Source organism: Ictidomys tridecemlineatus, chromosome 9 (genome assembly GCF_052094955.1).
Source record: "Ictidomys tridecemlineatus isolate mIctTri1 chromosome 9, mIctTri1.hap1, whole genome shotgun sequence".
In the NCBI taxonomy this organism is placed as follows: Eukaryota; Metazoa; Chordata; class Mammalia; order Rodentia; family Sciuridae; genus Ictidomys; species Ictidomys tridecemlineatus.
This window is the reverse complement of record NC_135485.1, coordinates 1,580,269-1,592,845: the sequence shown is the minus strand read 5'-3', so window position 1 is coordinate 1,592,845 and position 12,577 is coordinate 1,580,269. Positions and strand designations below refer to the sequence as shown.

General features: G+C 55.9%; 1 protein-coding gene across 14 annotated transcripts in view; it reads left to right on the top strand.

Moving 5' to 3' along the window:
- The window catches only part of Zfyve28 (zinc finger FYVE-type containing 28), a 120,486-nt gene that overhangs the window by 61,062 nt on the left and 46,847 nt on the right, over window positions 1-12,577 (top strand). For 13 of the 14 annotated variants that reach the window (XR_013425618.1, XR_002483294.3, XR_002483295.3 and 10 more), the window contains exons 3-6: window positions 4,781-4,918; window positions 6,592-6,794; window positions 7,619-7,708; window positions 8,403-8,492. Coding sequence is in view for 11 of the 14 variants with exons in the window: in XM_021722171.3 (XP_021577846.1) it covers window positions 4,781-4,918; window positions 6,592-6,794; window positions 7,619-7,708; window positions 8,403-8,492 (521 nt within the window). In the remaining 3 variants the exon portion in view is untranslated. The remainder of the gene's footprint in view (window positions 1-4,780; window positions 4,919-6,591; window positions 6,795-7,618; window positions 7,709-8,402; window positions 8,493-12,577) is intronic. The other variant, XM_040292794.2, reaches the window with a different exon arrangement.

Below are 12,577 nucleotides of genomic sequence, written 5' to 3'. Positions count from 1 at the left end.
AATATCCAGAGTATACAAAGAACTCAAAAAATTAGACAATAAGACAACAAATAACCCAGTCAACAAATGGGCCAAGGACCTGAATAGACACTTCACAGAGGAGGACATACAATCAATCAACAAGTACATGAAAAAATGCTCACCATCTCTAGCAGTCAGAGAAATGCAAATCAAAACCACCCTAAGATACCATCTCACTCCAGTAAGATTGGCAGCCATTATGAAGTCAAACAACAACAAGTGCTGGAGAGGATGTGGGGTAAAGGGTACTCTTGTACATTGCTGGTGGGACTGCAAACTGGTGCGGCCAATTTGGAAAGCAGTATGGAGATTCCTGGGAAAGCTGGGAATGGAACCACCATTTGACTCAGCTATTGCCCTTCTCAGACTATTCCCTGAAGACCTTAAAAGAGCGTACTACAGGGATACTGCCACATCGATGTTCATAGCAGCACAATTCACAATTGCTAGACTGTGGAATCAACCCAGATGCCCTTCAATAGATGAATGGATTAAAAAAATGTGGCATTTATACACCATGGAGTATTATGCAGCAGTAAAAAATGACAAAATCATGGAATTTGTAAGGAAATGGATGGCACTAGAGCAGATTATGCTTAGTGAAGCTAGCCAATCCCTAAAAAACAAATACCAAATGTCTTCTTTGATATAATGAGAGAAACTAAGAACAGAGCAGGGAGGAAGAGCAGGAAGAAAAGATTAACATTAAACAGAGACATGAGGTGGGAGGGAAAGGGAGAGAAAAGGGAAATTGCATGGAAATGGAGGGAGACCCTCATTGTTATACAAAATTACATATAAGAGGATGTGAGGGGAATGGGATAATAAACAAGGAGAGAAATGAATTACAGTAGATGGGGTAGAGAGAGAAGATGGGAGGGGAGGGGAGGGAGGATAGTAGGGGATAGGAAAGATAGCAGAATACAATAGTCACTAATAGGGCATTATGTAAAAATGTGGATGTGTAACCGACGTGATTCTGCAATCTGTATTTGGGGTAAAATTGGGAGTTCATAACCCACTTCAATCTAATGTATGAAATATGATATGTCAAGAGCTTTGTAATGTTGTGAACAACCAATAAAAAAAAGAAAAAAAGAATAGAAAAAAAAAGGAAAGGAAACTGAGCCGTCAGGAAGGCTCTGTGTGTTGACTGTGGTCGCCACCAGAGGCCCCGTTTCCATTTGGCCACTTGTCTTCTCCGGAGGACGCCCTTTGGGGCTGTCTGCTACTCCCGGACTCTCGAGCATTTGGGTGGACGTGGGGTTTGGAGTCTAGTTGGCTGCTTCTCCCGCCAGGTCTGCAGGGTGCCCTCCTCTGCACTCTTTCTGACACACCCAGTGCACTTTTTTGTGGTTCCTAACAGGCCGTTTCCTGTCACCTTCAAGACTTTCCCTTGCCCTGCTGTTGGCCATTTGGTGGTGCCCTTCCTGGGACACTCTGTCGTGTGCTGGGCTCCTGGGCTCCTGGAACCTGTGGGTCTACCTATCGTGGTTACCTGCAGGTCTTGCCCTCCCCACCGCACGTCCTTCCGGGGGGGTCACTTGCTGTTGGACCTGCTGAGATCACTGACGATCCCTTCGTCACAGTGACCGTTACCACTTTCTCGGATGCATCCGGATGCCTCCCTGGCTGGGTGTCCGGAGTCTCTGTTCATTCTTTCCCAAGTGCCTGGCTGAGTCTCTTCATCCCAGCCCTGGGCATGTTCATCTAGGAGTCAGTATTTGGGTGCTTTTCATCCACTGAACGTTAATCACATGGAGACTGGTTATGACCACTGCCTGGGTGTCCTGAGGCTGACCCTGAGACCTCGGTCAGGCTGGGTTGATTTTGACTGTGGCTTCTCCTTGCCATTGTGGCTCATATTTTTCTTAATTCACTGCACACCTGGTCACTTTTCCTCGGACGCCTGACTGTGAGTCTCACTTTGCCGGGGATGACCACAGTGTGTTCCTGTGAGTACTCCTGAGCTTCGCCTGCAGTGCTCAGTTACTTGAGGTGTTAATCCGTCCTGTGTTGAGGGCCGACTCCTCTGCATCAGGCAGGCCCTGCTGGATGCCCCCTCTGGCCCTGTGGCTCCTGCCCCCGCTCAGCCTCCTCCTGTGGGGGCTGCTCTCTGTTCCTGTGCTGCTAGGTCTGCACCGAGCCTTCGAGGTGCCCCTTGGCCTTCGAGCCTCTGAGTGGAACCCCTGCTGCTGTGTCCTCTCCCTCTGCCATTCCCGTGCTGTGATGTGTAGCTCGCCTCCAGGGAGCAAGCCAGGCGGTTGCAGGGCTGACCTGCTGTCCTTCCTGATTCCTAGGGATTGATGCCTTGGCTGGTCCAGTGTCTGATGTCTGGGGCTGCTGTTTGGAGTGGGGCACATTTGTTTCTGCCCCTCTTCTTGGCTGGAGCGCTCACCTAGCATGTGCAAGGCCCTGGGTTTGATCCTCAGCACCACATAAATAAAGATACAGCTAAAAAATGAATATAAAAAAAAAGAAGTCCCAGCTGTGTCTGCAGAGGTGTCATGCTTCAGGCACTGTTCCAGGCATGGGGACGTGTCAGTGCAGAGAAGACCCTGCCCTCAGCAGCCGATGCACGGGTGGGCCAGGCAGGTGGGCAGTGACTGCCACTCATCTGGGCAAGCCAAGCTCTGTCCTGATCCCTGACTCTTAGACCTGGCTGATGCTTTCTGAGCCCTCACTGTTGTTATCATTCTCACCACTTGTTTACTAGTTCATGGGACCCTAAGAAGGGACCTTCCTATCCAGGAACCTCCTAAAAAGGACTGGCAATCCCACCCTGGCTATTGCTTGGGTCTCTGTTTTTGTATCGTGAAGGCCAGGCTCTTTCCTCCCGCGGCAGACTTTCCTTTAGAGCACACAGCTGTCTTGGTTAGAAGGCTCTGTTTCCCCACTCTTGAAGCCTCAGAGGGCAGAAGGGAGGGATGTGCAGGTCGGCGTCACCCAGGGTGGAAGCACCCGTCTTTCTGGGCAGCCATTTAGCAGCATGTCATTAGAGCCCGTGTGGAGTTTGAACTCTTGACTTGTAATTCCATTGCTTGAAGTCAGTGCGGCCTGCTCCGGAACATCTTGCACCACGGGGCTGGCCACAGCCTTTCTGTTGGTGTGGACTGCACACTGCACACGGCTTGCAGGGCTGGGGGGAATGAGTCCATGTGTTTCACAGGGTGGAGCCGTGGTGATGGGCTCTGGCTGCAGGGGTCAGCTGTGGAACGTGACATTAAGCACACAGGAAGAGCTCAGCTCTGCCCAGGAAAGGCCGGGGGCGCAGTCCTGGGAGAAAATAGGCCAGCCTGCCAGGTAGTTCCATCAGGGTCACTCCCCTGCCTCTGTGCTTTCCTGTTGGTTCTAGACTTCCTGTGATGAACGTGTGTGAATGATTTCATGCTTAAAAAGTTAAAGGAGGGGCTGGGGATGTGGCTCAAGCGGTAGCACACTCGCCTGGCATGCATGCGGCCCGGGTTCGGCCCTCAGCACCACATACAAACAAAGATGTTGTGTCCGCCGAAAACTAAAAAGTAAATATTAAAATTCTCTCTCTCTTAGAAAAAAAAGTCAAAGAAAAAAATCAAACTTTCAATGTTCATGTAATTCTGGGAACAAATGTTAGGCACTTAAAGAACAGGACAGTTTTTCTTTCTCAATGCTCTCCAAAAATATCATCATCAAGAAAAGAACAGGGCAACTGTTTTCTCACCTGTACAAGCCTGTCGTGCTTTGCATTTTGAGTGCAAGGAGTAGCGTAAAACCACTCTGACGGACCGTGAGGACAGAAGGTGCTGTGCAGCGATGTGCCACGGCCAGGACCGAGGCTCTGTTACAGACTTGCCCTCACACAGAGCCCGGCAGCCCAGGGCCATGGTTTCCCTTCCGCAGATGGGGTCGGGGCCTGGAGAGGTTGCAGGGCGTGGGATGGAGGGCGGCTCCTTTGTGCTGGCTGGCTGCACACACTGCTCCTTGTCTGCTGGCTCCACAGGGACAGGAGGGCTGCTGTCTGGGCAAAGGACCGTGGCCTGGGGGTGCCTGGCCCTGAAGGGTCTCCTCCCCCTGCAAGGAGAAGACTGAAGTTCAGGGAGGGCTTTGCTGGGTCCCCAGCTTGCTGAACCCCCAGATCCCACAGCTCTGACCCTTGCTGGGGCTGGGGAGGCCCTTCCCCTCACTCGGTGGCCTCAACTCTACTCCAGGGACAGGCCAACTTGCAGCCTTCTGGGTGGGCTTGGTAAGGGGTGGCTTCATGTAGTGTCCCTCTGTGATGTCACTGCCTGGTGGCATTTTCACACAAGTAGGATTTGTAGGCTGCCACATGAACAAAAGCAACACGGAGATGTAGCAGCAAAAATAGAATTTTGCATGTCTGTCTCCAGTTCTGACAGAGGAGAACCTGCTCAGTGTGCAGAGAGGTGCACAGGGTGGGCCTGGTGCTGAGCCCACAGGGAGCCGTCGCAGGGGAGGGCACCACCTTCCTAAGGAACGGGCTGGCCCTGCCCTGAGCACCATGTGAAAGGCACCTCGTGCTGGGGACAGTTCCTCAGAGCCTTCAGATGCACAGGATCAGAGAGCAGGCTGCCAGCGGGGAGCCCTGGAGACACCTGGGGTGGCCCTGCCCGGGAGCAGGCCTGGGGTGGTGTGGACGTTGCCATGGTCTCAGCTACGCGGCAGGCTGTCACAGCCCTGACCAGCAGTGGCCTGTGGCTTTGCAGGGTAACACAGCCCCGCTGGATGTGGCAGTCCCACACTTTCCCCTCTTCTATTTCAGGATAACGTGTTAAACATCATTAACCAGATCATGGACGAGTGCATCCCCCAGGACCGCGCCCCTCGGGACTTCTGTGTCAAGTTCCCCGAGGAGATCCGGCATGACAACCTGGCTGGCCAGCTGTGGTTCGGGGCTGAGGTAGCTGTGCCACCTGGGTTCCAAGGTCCCAGTGTTGAACTCCTTATCCAGTCATTTCCCTGTGACCTGACCCTGGGCACCTGCAAGTGCAGGTGTGGTGTCTCCTCCTAGGCCCGCCTGCCCAGGTTTGCAGATGGTGTGCTCGGAGCCTGTTAGAACGCACGGCCCTCGGAGGGGCTGGGACAGCCACAGACCTAAGCCTCAAGACTGCACACGCAGTGAAGCTCCCAGTGTGGCTTTAATGAGAGCCTCAGGCCCCCGACATCCAGGACCGGAAAGTGGTTTTTTAAAAAATTTCTTTAAACATTTATTCTTTCGTTGTAGGTGGACACAATACCTTTATTTAATTTTTATGTGGTGCTGGGGATCGCACTCAGTGCCTCCCGCATGCTAGGCGAGCACTTTTTCTCTGAGCCACAGCCCCAGCCTCCTGAAAGTGGTTTTTTATCAATATCAAGAAGGTGGTCCTCCTCGTTCCCTGGCTATGGTGATAGCTGAGATGGGGGTCCTGGGCGCCTCAACCCTCCACTTCTTCCAGTAGCCCTTAAGAGTTTACCTTCATCTCCTGGTGAGGAAACTGAGGCACTGAGAGGAAGCTGCCCTTCCCACGCCCCCGGCTTTGGGGCTTCCCACACCCCCACTGTGTGGACCTCCCGACTCCTGCCCTTGACTGTGCTCTGGAGATAGAGGGGCTTCACTGCCCTCTGTGCTGTCCTGTCCTCTGTGCCCTCTCCATGTACCTCTGGATCCGCCCCACCCGTGTGCCCCATCCCCCCTTCCCCACCCCATTCCTCTGAACTCCCTGGCTGGCGCATCCTCCCGAGGTTCTGGTTGGGTGTGGGTGCCCCGGCACGCTGCCCTCTCTCAGCCTCAGTGTTTGTCCTGTGATGTGGGCCCTGGGGCAGCGGGCGGCTGTGAGGAGGTGCGAGAGGAGGAGGGAGAGAGGAGCTGGTGCCCACAGGCTCCCCTGCAGGGCTGACCTGGGAACCAGCAGGCTTCTCCCCACTCGCGCCTGGGAACCTGCTTCTTGTCCTGAATGGTTGTTGCGGGAGGGGACTGGCTGGTGGATTGGTTCTGCTTTTTGCTGGACAGTGCCTGGCCTGTGGTGAGCATCCACATTGCAAAGAGGCCCTCCTGGGGGCGGCTGCCTCCCCACTGGCCTGAGAACAGTTGGCAGAACTTTGTGTGACTGAGAGCCTGGGCAGACGTGGGGTTAGTGGGCAGAGGGACTGTTGCCAGCCAGGAGCTGAGGTCTCCTCTCGGGTCAGGTTTTCTGGACCTTGAGCTTGTTGCCGTGAGCTCCTGTCTCTTCCAGGAGACTGTGTGTACAGGGAGCCCAGCTCAGCCCTGCCAGGCGTGCCTGGGCACGGAACTGGGATGTTCTCTGGGCAGTCCTCCCTTGGCTGGACCAGGAGGGGACAGGAGTCACATCACCAGAGCCAGTCCCCCTGACCTGGCTCTGTTGGCCCTCCCCTCTCAGCTTGCCCTTTAGGTCAGTGGGGGGACCACGCTGGTCCCAGTCAGGGACATTTGTTAATGCTGCCATGTTGCAGTACTTGACAGGGACCTCTGCAGAGGGGCAGGGCAAGTGCCAGGCGCTGGCCAACTGCCTCGGGGCACGCACACTGTTCCTGGGGACAGGGCCATTCCTGAGTGTGTTCTTTTGTCCTCAGTGCCTGGCTGCTGGTTCCATCATCATGAACCGCGAGCTCGAGAGCATGGCTATGCGACCGCTGGCCAAGGAGCTGACCCGCAGCCTGGAGGATGTTCGGGGCACCCTCCGTGACCAGGCGCTGCGTGACCTCAGCACCTACACAGAGAAGATGCGGGAAGCGTTGAGGCACTTCGACGTCCTGTTTGCCGAGTTTGAGCTGAGGTGACCCTGGGGGCCCCGGGCATGGGGAGTCACGCCCTGGCCCTATGTGTCTTAGTGGGGGGCCAACTTTTTGGGATGCATCCTGATATCTCCAGCAAGAAAGTTCCATGTAGGGAGGAACGGCTGGGGAGTCTGGTGCCAGCTGGTGGTGTGGTTAACTTGGGGCTCTGTGGGGGGATGGGGCTTTCCATGTAAGCAGAAATGGCACAGGTGGGGTCTGGGGGGTCAGCCTCCAGGGGAGAGGACTTGGGAGAGGCCCAAGGTGCCAGGCACATTGCACAGTGCGCACAGTCCGGGGGGTGCTTGTGGTGGGCCAGGAAAGGTCAGACAAAAATCCGCATCCCAGGTGGCCAAGGTCGTGCGTCTTGTGAGGCACAGCCCGGCGGTGACGGGATCCGCCCTAGGAGGTTTGGGTTTGGGTTTTGTTTTCTTTTGTCTTCCCTGGAGTCAGTGGTTGAGAAGGAAAGAGAATGGGAGAATGGGCTGACTCTCCCCCACAGCTGCCAGGCCCTGCAGCCGTCCTGTGAGCCCTGCGCCTGGCCAGGCCGGCTCCAGGCTGTGGAGGTCCACATGGCCTGACCCACCCAGGCAGCTGGGGTGGGCAGTAGTGGGGGCCAGTCATCGAGTGGCGGTGATGCCCCTCCCACAGGGCAGGCCACGGGCTGAGGAGGCCTGGAGGAGGCCTGCCTGGGTGGGAGCGAGGGTTTAAATAGCACCGTGAAGTGGGGCCTGTGATGACGTGGTCACCTCGGGAGTTGGGGTCTTAACTGAAGGCCCATTCGGGAGGCCAGGCAGGTCCCTGATGTGCTCTGCTGTGTCCGCAGCTATGTCTCGGCCATGGTGCCCGTGAAGTCCCCCAGGGAGTACTACGTGCAGCAGGAGGTCATCGTGCTGTTCTGCGAGACGGTGGAGAGGTAGGACGGGCTGCCCCGCTGCCCTGCTCCAGGCCCAGGCGGAGGGCAGCCCACCTGTGGCTGGCCCCATGCCCCTGTTCTCTGGTCCCAGAGGATAGGTGTTGCAAGTGAGGCCGTGCGACAGGATGGACGTGGGAAGGCTGGGCACAGGGCTGACGTCCAGCCTCCCCCCCTCCCCGCTGCCTCCTTACAGCGGGGCCTTGTGGGCTTGGGCCTGCCGAACCGGCTCTGGGGGTGAATCAGGGCCTCGTTCAGTAACTCAGGGTCCCATTTTCTGAACGGACTCTGGGGCCAAGATCTCGCCTCCCATAGTTTTCCAAGGGACTTGCTTCGGGGACGTTCAGGTCCGGGGTGTCTTTGTCCCCGGCTTATTCTTGGCACGAGCTGTTTTGAGTTCCTGGTGGACGGTGCCTTTGTCTGGATGACCATGCCCTCTTAGGCTGCTGCTGGGTGGCCACTCCTGCTCTCTCCATCCCTCCTGCAGCAGTGGTGGGAGTGGACAGATGGCAGATGAGGCTCAGCAGAGCCCGCCTCTCCCTGGCCTTTTCTTCTAGCACCAGCCTTTTTGCACGTGCGAGGGTTTGGGTGGCACAGGTCAGCCTCCGACCCTTCTGCTGATGGAGGACCCAGGCCAGGGTCAGGCCCGCTGCCCTCCTCATGGATGCCCCACTCAGTCCCTTTCTCCCTTGGCCAGGGCCCTGGACTTTGGGTACCTGACCCAGGACATGATCGACGACTATGAGCCGGCCCTCATGTTCACCATCCCTCGGCTGGCCATCGTGTGGTGAGTGCCCCCTGCCTGGCTGACCATCAAGTCCCATGGTGCCAGGCCCTTTGGGTGTTGGTAACGGTCCCTATGCTGCTCACGGTGGCTGCTCAGCTGCCCAGAGCTGTCCCTGGGCAGGCCTGCTGTTTCCTCAGCAGCCGAGGAGCCCAGTGTCCTGAGCACCTCTCACCCCCCTGGTGAGGGAGAGAGCACCCGGCCTCAGCAGTGCCAGACGACCAGCCCCGTCACCCTACGTTGCAGAGGTGAGGTGGACAGCGCAGGTGCTCACAGCTCAGGGGAGGCAGACACAGCACAAGACCCAGGGCCACTTGGGCTGCCCTTGGGGCACAGTGACCCTGCAGAGGCTGGCTTTTCAGTGACGGAGTGCGAGGCCCCTGGGTTCCACGGGGGTGTGATTGGTTGTTGTGGTAGTCTGTGGACTGACAGAGAGGTGCATCTGCTGGGCACTGGACCAGCTGGGCAGGCTGATGGGGATACCTGGTGGGGAGCCTTCTCACTGGTCAGCCTTTGGAGCCTTGTGGGGGCTCAAGGACGCCCAGGCAGCGCCTGGGACTCTGGGCAGGAAACACCTGGTTACTTCTCAGCCCTTCGGAGATCCTGGGGCCAGGTCTAGAGCCCAGGAGTTCTGGAGCTTCCTGCACCACTGCTCACCCACACCTGGACTTGTGCAGCGACACCCCTTCCCTGTGCCAGGAAGAGGAGGAGGGACAGATGTGCCATGGGGACCTGTTGGGCTCGCAGCCAGCAAAGCGGCCCTGTTGGCAGCTGGTTCAGAGCTGGGCACAGAGCAGGGGGTGGGGAGTCCTGGGGAAAGGTGTCCGTTGGAAATATGGACATCAGTGGTGTGGTCAGGGCGGGGGCAGTGGGCACAGAGGCCAGGACAGCCCTGGCTCAGGCTGAGGAGAGGCCCCCTTGAGGGCCCCAGGGCATCCTGAAGCGCAGGCACATGCAGCAGGGCAGAGGACACACAGATCTCCCTCCGGGGAAGAGGGGTGCGGAGTGGGAGTGTGGGGAGGGTGCACAGGACAGGATCTTAGGCCTGCAGGGACAGAGATGCTTTCCTCCCCACAGGGACAAGTCGAGGCTGCAGCAGCAGGCGCTGGGCATGAGTCTGGAGCCCCCTGGTCAGGCCGTTTGCCCACCTGCCTCCTCAGCCGCCCCTTCAGGGAGGCCTCCAGGGTGGTCACTGAGCCTGGTCTAGCCCTGGCCGCTGTGGCCGAACCCTCTAAGGCTCTCAGTGCCCCAGCCCCTTCCTCTTGCTGTCCTCCCTCTTCCCTCTTGAAGTTCTCTCTTTCACAGAGTTGGTGAGCTTGGGAGGCAGGGCTGGGGCACATCACACCCAGGACAGCACTGTAGAGTCCCCTTCCTAGGAAGAACTGGGAGTTTCCCTTCACCCAGGGACGTCAAGCTGGAGGGCCTGTCAGAGGTCCCCGGAGGTCAGTGCCGGGTGGCTTGGAGGGAGGTGCCCTCCGGGGGAGACACAGTCCTGCCCTGCTGTGCAGAGCCCACAGGCCTCCAGATCCGCTTGCGTGGTATTCTCTCTGGGCTGGCTGCTCTCTCTTGCAGATTCATTTTGGTGAAATGGTGGACAGCCAGCACCTTGGAGTCAGAGCCTCACTCTGCCAGCAGGGATGGGTCTGTGGGTCTTTTGACACTGCAGCTCTGAGGCTGGGCGCTTTTAGCCCGTGGCCAGCACAGACTTCATAAATGAAGGTTCGGCTACATGAGAAATCCTCAGGGAGTTTGAATTAAAGAGACAGGCTCTAATTACCTTTAAACCAGCTCCAGGACGGCTTCTCCTAGCTCCAGCCTCCAGCCACCTATTAATGGTAGCGAGGTTTACTGAAGAGGCTAGCGAGAGAGAGAGAACACGCCAGGGAGTGGACTTTTATTGGGGAACAAAAAATTCTGGGGAAAATCCCATCCAGTGAAGATTAAGGGGGGCAGTGTCCCAAGGTCAGGTGTGATGATTGGGTCTTCGGAGTAGTGGCCAGACACACCTCCACACGGACAAGCCCTCGGACCCGAGAAGGGTGGGGAAAGCTCTGGACACAAAGATGTGTCTAAGCACCTCTCGCCCAGCCAGGGAGGTACCTTGAATCACGTGCGAGGATGGCCTCCCACAGGCACTGCCTTCAGGAAGCACCACGAGTCTCCCTGTTTAAAACGCCCTTGCAAGAGCTTTGGAATCGCGCAGTGCTCAGTGCCAGCCAGCACAGGGCCCCGGGATGGGTCCAAGGGGTCCTAGGAAAGCTGCAGAGCCAGCCAGGCCAGCTGCCGTCCTGGGCTGGCATGTCTGAGGTGACTGCACTGACCTCCCTGCTCTATAGGCTGCGCACCTGACCAAGCAGGGCAGAGGGAGGGCTGCGGACGTAGCTCAGCATTCGGACACTTGCCAGCATGTGCAAGGCCCTGGTTCAAACTCATGGAGGCCCCCAAGGCCTCTCCTAAGCAGCACACTAGTTTTAAAATAAACACCAGGTTTCAAAAGCTCCCCCAAGTACACTGTGTTTCTGGGTTCCAAACTGGAATTTGCTGCCCAGATGTGTCCAGCTCTTTATCATACTCCCCATTGCTGCCAGTGCCCAAGCACAAGCGGCTACAGGACACTGGCCACTTCTCTCTGACCAGCCTCGTGATCTGTCCTCCTGTGAGTGGTCAACAACCCAGCCAAGAGCCCTCATCCTGGGAACAGGGCAGGGGCCAGACTGCTGTGGGCCGGAGCTTTGTCCTGGACGGTCCCCTCCTGGAGACAGCATCCTGAAGTCCCCTGGGGCCTCAAACTGGAGAAAGAGCCTGGAAAGGAACAGGAGGGGATCCACAGGAGAGTTGGGGTGCATGCAGAGGAGGAGCAGGTGCTGGTGGCTCAGGAAGTGGATGCAGGTGCAGGAGGCTGGAACCCAGGGTGGAGGTTCCCCACCTTCATTCACCGCTGTGCCCACTGCCGGGGCAATGGGCACAGAGTCCAGATGGCCTATGGAAGCACAGTGGGCTTTGTAGAGCTTTGGACATTTATCTGACAGGGCACCAATATGTATTTATAAAGATTATCCTGTTGAAGGACTGGATATTCAGAATTAATGGATCGATTAAACATTATACTCTAGTCATTGAAATGATGTTAGGGAAAAATCCTGAATATTGTGCAAAAACATCTCCAGCATATTAATACAGAAAGTTGCTGTGTATCTATTCTACAAAATTTCTTTCTTTCTACTTTTTAAACTGGCGCATTATGGTTGTAGGTAACAGTGGGATGTACTGTTACATATTCGAACATGCAACTGTGTAATGACATAATTTGGCCAATATCATTCCCCAGTGTTTCCTCTTTCCCTCACCTCCTCCCTTTCCTCTGCTCTCCTGATCCCACTCCAGTTTCCATGAAATCCCCACCTTTCTTCTCCTTTTCCTCTCTAGCTCCACAGAAGAGAGAAAACATACCATCCTGACCTTCTGAGTCTGGCTTATTTCACTTAACATCATGGTCTCAAGTTCCATCCATTTACCTACAAATGACACAGTTTGATTTTTCTTAGTGGCTGAACAAAACTCCATTGTGTATGTATAACACATTTTCCATATTCATTCACCCATTGATGGGCACCTAGGCTGCTTCCATAGTTTGGCTGCTGTGAATAGTGCTGCTACCTTGGCCACGGCCTGCATTGGGAGGGAGCAGGTAACTGTGGGAGGTATGGGCTGGCGTTGTGGCTCAGGGGTGGCACTCTCACCTAGCAAGCGCGAGGCCCTGGGTTCGCTCCTCAGCACCACATAAAAATAGATAAAGGTATTGTGTCCATCTACAACTAAAAAGTAAATATTTAAAAAAAGATATAGACACCAAAGACGAGAAGTGTATGCTCAAAGCGGGGGCTTGACTGGCGTAAGAGGCCTGACGGGTCTGAGCCTCACAAAGGGAAAAGGCCACAGATGCTTTATTTATAGTGAAACACATCAAAGGGATTCAGTGAGGAGCTTCTTTAAGAAACAGGATAAAAATGGAGATAAAGGTTGTTTGGGGCTTGGCGGGTTACACCCATCTCTGGGTGGCTGCAACAGTGGCAATTTGATCTATTTTT